Raw genomic sequence first — 9,115 nt, 5'->3', positions numbered from 1 at the left:
TGCAGCCATAGTCCCCTCACCGGTAAACTGAGCCTGCTGATTTGAGGATTAAACCAGAGAGCTGTAGAGATGGTCCAGCTCGTGGGAGACGTCCACTAAATGACAGACAAGTGGGGAAGGACAAGAGGGCGTGGTTGGTAGTGGAGGGAGTGAGGTTTGCAGGTGGTGAGTGGAGCGGTGGAAAGCGGAGCCCGGTCCCCGGCAGGGAAGAGGGCCGGTGAGATTCCGCGGGGGATAAAGCTCAACAAGAGCCCTGGCAGCAACACAGCTCTCGCGCGCGGCCCGCGCCAGGAGCAGTCGGGCAAAGAAGGGAGGGCGGCGGCAGGCCCGAGGCCCCGCCCCGTCCCCGCCCACCCGAGGCCCCGCCCCGGCTCCACCCCGTCCCCGACCCCGCCCCTCCCCAGCTCCGCCTCCACCCCGCGCCCCGCCCCAAGGCCCGGAAGCGAAAGCCGCTCCGCCTCTTCCGAGCCGGGTCGCGGCCTGGGCGGGCAGAGCGAGGCTTCCGAGGGTGAGGGTGCCCTCGCGGGTCAGGGCAGACCCCGCCGGGCAGCATGTCCCGGAACCTGCGCACCGCGCTCATTTTCGGCGGTTTCGTCTCCCTGGTCGGCGCCGCTTTCTACCCCATCTACTTCCGGCCCCTAATGAGGCTGGAGGAGTACCGTGAGTGACCTCTGGCCCCAGTCACTACCCCCTGCACCCCGACCCGACCAGTCGGTTCCACGTGGTGTCTTGGAAAGAGCTGGGCTGAGTCGGACAGAGCCAGGTTCGAACCCCGCAGCATGCAGCTTTGTGACTGCGACCGAGTGGTTCAACCTCTCAGACCCTCAGCCTTCTCTTCTGTAGTGTCTCTGCACCATCAGTAGTAAGCTTCTGGGAGCTTCAGAGGTGATGAGATATATGAAATCAGTCTGCACATAGTAGGTCAACCTAATGTTAATTCACATTCATAGTTAACACAAGGTTTAATATGCTATGTCAGATTAGGTGTAGGTTGGATCATTTCATTTGTACAACCTCCCTTGAGGTAGAAGTTATCGCCCATTTTACAGATGGGGAGACTGAGGCCCAGAGAGGTTGTATAACTTGCCCAAGGTCACACAGTAAGTGGCAAGGCAGATATTCTAACCCAGGCTTCTGTTACAACCTCTTCCATACACCCAGGCTGGGAATGGTGATATAGCAGGGAGGCAGATGGAACTCCCCTCATCCTGAGCTGAAAGGTGTTGTTATTGCCCTTCATTTCCATTCCCAAAGATGTTTTTGAGTGGAAATATTTCAAACCTATGCTGCTAACCTGGTTTTTTAGGTTTTTTTTTTCCTCTTTTTTTCCCTCAAATCGTTTTTCAGATTGCGCTGGTTTCCTTCATTTTAAGCTGGTTGCTCACATGACAATGGTGAATATCCTGGGAGTAATTTTCCTCCTTAATCATTCAAGTCCTATCATTCTAAAAGCCAAACTCTCCTTCCTTGAGACCTATACCTCAGCAAGGATTAGCACTTTGATACATCTGAAACCATCTGTCAGAGAGAAAATATTAAGCATTAGAGGCTCATTTTGTTCTCCAGGAAACCTGAATCATCTTGAAGATGGAAGAGGGCCAGCCCTGCCCCTGGAGAATATTAGTGGAGGCTGAAAGCTTGGTGATTTGAAGGCAAAAGCTCCATGTAAATGTTCGGCCCATTACAGATGCTACAGCATTTGATTTCTGGAGGCAGAGCATTTAGTACACACTCGAGTTTCCTTGTAGCTGCTTTCATTGGCCAGGTCTGAAGTGGCCTCTGTAGGTTCTGCTTTCCAGCCTGTCTGCATGCCCCTGACTGGGGGTAAATATGGGTCTGCATAATCTGCTTCCGTTTATTTACATCCTGTAGAATTGAACTTGGGACAAAGCGTCTGCTTTGCTCCCATTAGAAAGTTTCAGAGCCAGCATCATGGTGCACACCTGTAATCCCAGCAGCTTGGGAGGCTGAGGTAGGAGGATCGCTAGTTCAAAGCCAGCCTCAGCATCTTAGCAACTAAAGTTGCCCTAAGCAACTCAGTGAAACCCTGTCTCTAAATAATATATGAAAAAAAGGCTGGGGATGTGCCTCAGTGGTTAAATGCCCCTGGGTTCAGTCCCCAGTTCCAAAAAAAAAAAAAAAAAACCACAAAGTGGTTTCCAACTGGGAATGATTTTGTCCCCGAGGACGTTTTCTTGGTCCTCACAACTAGGGGAGGAGTGGGGGAGTGTACTACAGGTATCTACTGGATAGAAGCCAGAATACCTTTCTGCAGTGCACAGGACAGTCCCCTGTGGCAAAGGATTACCTAGCCCCAAATGTGAAAGGTACCTTGATCTAGGGAGAATGGTTTTACCTCTACTGTTGCTGGGAGGGATGGGGAGCCAGGAGAGTGGGTCAGGGAAGGTTCTGGACAGAGACAGTCCTCGGTATGAACTCCTAATCTCATGCACAGAACTGTCTTGGCCACCTCTTCTACTAGCTCCCTCTGTTCCTCAGGGTTGGGGCATATGAGGAGAAGGCCACAGTTCTTGGAAGGTCAGGGCAGGAGCCCAGTACCTGAAAACTGGATTACTAGTGAAAAACAGGATTTGAAGCCAGAGCTTGCAGAGAACAAGCCCCAGCCATGAGCTGGAACATCAGGTCACTTTGGATCCTTTGGTGGGGCCAGTTGGGGTATGGGGAGCATGGGGACAGGAACGTTCCAAGGTCACTGCTGGAATAAGCAGAAAAGAGGCAAAAGAGTACTTGGGTAAAGTAAAGCCAAGGAGCTTTTCCGTGTTTGCTAATCAGCTGCCACTGTCACAGCGTGCCTTACAGGACTTCATGTTGACGTTCAGTGTCATCCGCAGCTCTTTCATTAACTCAGCAAGACTTTGCCCAGTGTTGCATGAAGAACATGGTCAGTTCTGTAGGTGATACTCAAGTACTGCGGTGAGCACTGGGGAGGTAGCAGTTGGCCTTGGGGGTCAGTGATCCCAAACCAGAAGTGTGGTTCCAGTCTTGCTGTTCTCTGGCAGGAGCCCTGGACGTTGCTTTCAGCTTTCATCCTGTTGCATAGCGTGGTTTGTCTAAAGAGCACTTTTAGGGAAGGGTGCAGATGGCTGGAACTAGAAGCCTAATTTGTTTGAATTCTAGAACCAGGCGGTGATTCTGAACATGGCCTTTTAGAAAGAACATGCATTTTAGGCATTGAGACCAGCTGGTAAACTGAGAATGAAAAATCATTTTCATGACCATGTTCATTTTTAATCTTAATTAGATGTGCATAAGCATAAAATCAGGGTTGGTGGTTTTTTTTTTTTTTTTTTTTTTTTGCCAGAAGAAGCTTTAACTCATCTATTCCTTCATTTAGGTGACTCATTCAAGGTCACCCAGCATGTTAATTGCTGAGTGGACACCAGACCCCAACTCCCCCACCCTTGTCTGCTAATGCCTTGTCACAGTGTCTTTGAGACAATGAAAAATGTTCCAGAGTCAGTTCCATTCTCAGGTTGTACCCTGCTGCCCTGTTTCAGAACAAGGTGCAGGAAATCCATTGATGTGGAAATCTTCTTGCCTTGCAAGGGCATTTCCCATCACATGCTAGGGCTTAGAAAGTGTTCTTCATTCCTCCTACCTTATAACCAGCCGACACAGACTCCAGCCTTGGATTCTCGCTGGTGTTGCGAAGCACCCCCCCCTCCCATAGTTCACAGTGTAGAAGGAGCCGGTAATTCAGGTGGCCCTTTGGCTCCCTTCACCCAGCTAGTTCACACAGCTATGGTGGCGGGTGGATTCTTCTCAGCCTCTGGCTCACAGGTGCTCTTGCGGCCATCTGGGCTCTTGGCCTCTGGTTCACACTTGCTAGTACTGCCATTTGGGTCCTGTTAGCCTCTGTTCTCATTTGCTGCTGTTGTGGTGTGGTGTGTCCCTGGCCTGTGGTTCACACCTACTGTTAGGGCCACTTGGTTCCCCTTGGCTTCAGGTCACGCTTGCTTCCAGTTCTGGACTCCCCCGCAGCAGGGTGTGTGCCAGACACTGCAGCAGAATGGGAACACAAAGTATCTTTTCTAAAAATTTGTCTTTTTAAAGGATTACTTTGAATTAATCAACATGGAACAGTCACACTGTTGTTGGGCTTTATTATATGTGTGTTTTACTCTTGCTTTTTTTTTCCTAATAAGAAAAACCCAAACTGACAGAAAAGATCCAAGAATAGTACAGTAGGTTCCTCTGTCCTTCACCGAGGCTCACCAGTGGTTAACATTTGCTGCATTTGCTTTCTCCCCTGTAGGTAATACACACACGCATACAGGTATTTACACACACAGTTATAGTTACGTATATATTACAATTACTGCTACTATTTTGCTTAACTCTGTGAGACAAAATTGAAGACAGTGTGAGCTTTTGTTCCTAAACACTTTAGCCTTTCTAAGAACAGGGACCTTCTCTTACCTAATCACAGTAGTCATCCAATCCAGGAAATTCAATATTGATAACAATGTTAACGTCTAATGCATATCCATATACAAATTTAGCATTTTTTCCCTTGATGTCACGTTATGAGTTGCTTTATTTCAACTCATAATTGGCAGGAAAAGATGGGGGGAGAGAGATTGCCAAGGTCCTATTTTGTACCTGTTTCTGTCTGCTTTTTAATTTTAATCTCTTCCCACTACTCTTCCCTTAGAGCACCCCTAGCTATTAGCTCCCAGGTTGCTGAGGGAACTGGCCCTTAAATATATTGCATTTGTTTGTAGGACTGTCAACGTTAAATACAGTAACAAGTCACACACTAGATTTATTTTCTAATATGGACATTTAATATAAGGATATGTTTTCATTTTCAAAGACTTAGAATTATTAGGTGGATTCTCTTACTACTGTATGAAATCAGCCACCTGCATGTGTAAACAACTTTAATAATAGGGCTTGGCCCTTTGACTAGAGATAAGGATTCTCAATTAAAACTACAAATCAAACCACTGCCTTAGCACCAGGGGGCAGAGTCGGGCTTGCTGAGACACCAGAGTGGGGGATTTTCCAACCCAGAGTCCCATAGTTGGCTTTTAATCATTTCACTCAGGATAGAAACATGCTCATGACTAAAGTCAGTAATTAGCTTATTTGTCCACGCCATTAAATCCCTGGCTTTCACCATTACCCTTTTCCTGTGGTTTTTATAAATTTGCGATTTCTCCAGTGATAATAGAAATCTGTCCACCTCATCAAGTTGTACTGGCTAAATCCTGAGAGAACGAGTTTGAGTTTCTGTCTTCCTTTTAGCATATTCTGCATTCACAAATAAGGTGTCTTTGTGTGAAATCATGAATTTACATAAGACTGCTTTGGCCTCAGAGTATTTATAAAACATTAATGGATTAAAGAACCAGCGGATGTAGATAGGATGCTAATACCTAGGTATTGCTTGGTAGGGACTGGTTGAAATGCCTGTCCAGGCCAGACTGCAGAGGTGTCTGCATTAGGACAAGGATTAGAAAGAGATTATGGTCTATTTAAAACAAATCCTCAGCCTCTTTCCAGCCTCATTAGCAGTTAGCAAGAAAGTGTGGAGACAGGGATTCCTTTCTCTTCACTTGATTCTCCATTGCATCATAAGAGGTTAGAACACAATTAGGTATTCTGTCCCTGCCACCCGAAGTTGGCTTCCTCTCATGCTTGGCAGTCTGCCAGCGTGTTTGGCGTCGAAATACCTGCTAAAGAATGTTTCGGTGTACCAGGGTGACTGCTTGTCTTAAATTTGTACATCTCAAATACCTTCTGACAATTATCTTTCAAAAGGCATCTCTGCCCTCTTTCATTATATCAGAGAATAGGCCTTTTAGATCTAGAAAATTATCGGGTTTTGTTCCTGGCAAGACTGATGACAGTGTGTGTGATCTTTTATGAGTTGGCATTTTCCCGAGCATGTTTGGGACATGCATACTTTGAGACTTACATATGGACATTGTGGTCGGGCTCAGTCCTACAAGGGTTACCATCTAGGCAATGAGAACACCTTTTGTGTTATCTCAGAAAGCCTAACACCTTAGAGGCCCCTTATCACCCACTTGTGTCGGAAAAAGTCTCTTGGCATATCTAGGTTCAGAGGGTCTTGGTTAGCCACCTGCTGCTTTCAGAGAGGTGGGAAGGCAACCAGGCCATTGTCTCTAATTGGCGTCTTCTCCCTGTCCTTCTTAGAACTGGATACCAAGATCCCCATCAGCTCCATTGCCCAGTGTTTTATTTGCCAAAGCAATACTTAGCGCTGATAAAACTATCTGGTCATTTAGGATTGGCTTTCTGTCACATCACTTAGAAGCAAGTTCAGTGAATCTTAAGACCAGGGAAAACCCTGCTTCTTGTACCTTTATGCTTGTGTAACTTTATGAGAATCCAGAGGCCAAAATAAAGAAAATAGCCTAATATTAAATAAGAGCTAAATGTGGACTAAAGAAACGCTTGTCTGTCTGATTAAAACAGAGGTCTGATTACAACATTTAATTACTATAATTTAGTAGTAAACATTCTTTGGCTCCCCGAGTCTTTCTTCTAAAAAGCTCCCATTTGTTTGTCAAGATACTTAAAATAATAAGTCTTTTGTTGTCACAGTCCTCGGGTTTATTCTCAACCACTTAGAAAGATGTGTCAGAGCTCTTGAAGCCCACAGTCGTAAAATGCCCAATTTCTCTTGGCCCTGGCCTGTTGGACATCTCCAAAGAGATCGGCTTCGCCGCCTAGCTACAACGCGCTTGCTAATTGGCACAGCACCTGCAATCAATTAGGGAAGCTTCAATTATCCAAACCAAAGCCACCCACCCAAAGATTAATTTTCTGCTCTATTTCCTATCAAAAACATAGCATATTTAGCTCTGCGTCTAGTCCTTCAGTGGAGTGCGTTTTAGACATACAAACGACATCGTTTTCTTGTTAATTGTACTTGTTCCTTCATTTCAGCAGCCTTCCGCTTATAATATCACGCCCACCAGTTCTTTCAAAATTGTTCTTTTTCTGTTGTTTTGTTGCCTTTCCAAAATGCTGAGATCACAGGAAAAAGATGTTAGTTGGGAGCTTTTCTTTTGAAGTTGGGAGCTTGCTTTTTTTTTTTTTTTTAAATTGAAAATACCCCATCTTTTTGCGTTATAGGATCTTACTTCCACAACCTAAAAGCCTTGAGTAGCCGAATCTCTGAATTTAATATCACATAAATATTGTTGCTAATTGTCCCATGTCATAGGCTGATATAAATACAAAGATTTCTCCCTCTCCTCCTCCTGAAGAGTAATTGTTCTGTTGTGTTTCTCAGAGAAGGAACAGGCCATAAATCGGGCTGGTATTGTTCAAGAAGATGTGCAGCCACCAGGTAAACTTGTCCCCCTTGTGCTGTGTGGTTTGTGTGGGCTTTGCCATGGAGGGGCGAGAAGGTGTAGAAACTAGATTGTGATTTTGCTACTTATTTCATAATAGTTGCCATTTTTTTCATAGCCATTATCTAAGACTTCATTTTCAGATTTCACTGCAGAATACTTATTGCAAGTTTGCGGGTTCCTCTGTTGCATCTGATAAATAAGCGTAAGAATGTTACAAGTATACAGTTAAACAGGAAGCATGAGTAGCTGTTTTGCAGAAGTATTTACCAAGTACCTATTTAAACCCTGCCCTCACAGGAAAATCGCATTTACTTGTGAGCTATTTTAATTGATGTGGGATTGGGCTTTATGCAAAAGCCCAAAAAAGCTCCCTTCATGGCTGAGTAGGTCAGTCCTTTAAGATGATCCAAGTTGGCTGAGAATGAGAGGTTTCCTGCTTATTAACCAAAACTCTCATAATCTGTGGCAACATTCTTTATTTATTTTTTAACTAGGCCAGATCTGTATCTTCCTGTTATGGGGCGATTTCTGAGCTGTTTTGATGCCCCTTGTGGCTGCCGGGTGACTGGGTGGCTTCCCAGTCATTTCACTCCTGGGTTCCAGCAACTGGCTCTCGCTCTCAGACCCCATGGGAGTCGCACTACTCAGTGCCATGGATGTCGTTTTGTTGGTTTGGATTTGAGGGGTGCTGGGACATTTATAGTATATCTTGTTTCTTCCTATAGGGTTGAAGGTGTGGTCTGATCCCTTCGGCAGGAAATGAGAAGGCCACCACCAGCTTCGATTGTGGAATGAGACATCTGCATGCTTTTGACTCAGCATTGATAGAGTAAACCACCTCACTAGAGAGATGGCTGGAGGAGAAAGTGAAAGCTGTCGGTAAGAGGCCTGTAATAAAGACCGTGCACAAGGACTGACATTCCCTCAAGAATCAGAAGAATCCTGGAATACACTACACCATTAGGAAGGTTTTCATGACTCGGCTGACTTTGTTGCACTCTTGCAAGGCCATTCGCAGGAGATTTGCTCGTCACTGAGTCTTCATCACTAGCCGAGCTATGCTACGAATTCATAGAACCTGTGGGCTTAAGGAGGTCCACGCCTCTTTGCCCCTCCAAATGAGAGATTTGAACTTCCTTGAAAATGGTCAAGTTGATAAAGCTCTTTGAGGGCAAGGTACTTTGTGCATTTTAAAAATACCCCATTCATCTCAACCATCTCTTGTTAAAAGATTATTCCATGTTAGAAAAGAAATAAATACAAAGTGAGTCAAACTAGACCAGTGCGCATGTGTAGAAGAAATCAGTGGTGAATTAACAGAGGTGAAAATGTGTCTATTAAAATGATTTATTTTTACTTTGCAATGGTGTATTTTTTTTCATAAATCTTTTTGTAAACTAAATTATACACCAAGAAGTACTGTTTGATTAGACATTTGTGAAGTGTTCACCTGTTTGTTTGCATTATAAGTGAACATTTTAAAGGTAAATAGCACATTTGTTGAGACAAACATTGAATTCTCTGCAGGTACCTTCCCAGGTGCTGCAGTAATGAAAGTGAGAATTGATTCTTTTTCCTTCTTTCTGCACTTCCCTCCTTCCGTTCCTTTCCTTCTTTCCTTTTACTTTTAGTGTCCCGTCCTTGTGCCCTCGTAGCCTCTTATGAGATTGCATGCTTCTGAAGAGTCGTGGTGCCTTGCATATTATTGTAGGCTCTCCTCAGAGGAGATTCTTGACGAGGTTAATTTTATGATTGTGAAC

General features: G+C 45.0%; 1 protein-coding gene across 1 annotated transcript; it reads left to right on the top strand.

Moving 5' to 3' along the window:
• The first annotated feature begins 449 nt into the window (after positions 1-449).
• On the top strand, positions 450-8,711 carry Smim20 (small integral membrane protein 20). Its single transcript, XM_026403884.2, has 3 exons — positions 450-660; positions 7,292-7,348; positions 8,081-8,711. The coding sequence occupies exons 1-3, from the start codon at positions 552-554 to the stop codon at positions 8,116-8,118; spliced, it is 204 nt and encodes a 67-aa protein (XP_026259669.2). The 5' UTR covers positions 450-551; the 3' UTR covers positions 8,119-8,711.
• The last annotated feature ends 404 nt before the right edge of the window (positions 8,712-9,115 follow it).

The sequence above is a fragment of the Urocitellus parryii genome, chromosome 10 (assembly GCF_045843805.1).
Source record: "Urocitellus parryii isolate mUroPar1 chromosome 10, mUroPar1.hap1, whole genome shotgun sequence".
Taxonomy (NCBI): Eukaryota; Metazoa; Chordata; class Mammalia; order Rodentia; family Sciuridae; genus Urocitellus; species Urocitellus parryii.
Note: the sequence above shows the minus strand (reverse complement) of the source record. Positions and strands in the feature narration are given on the sequence as shown.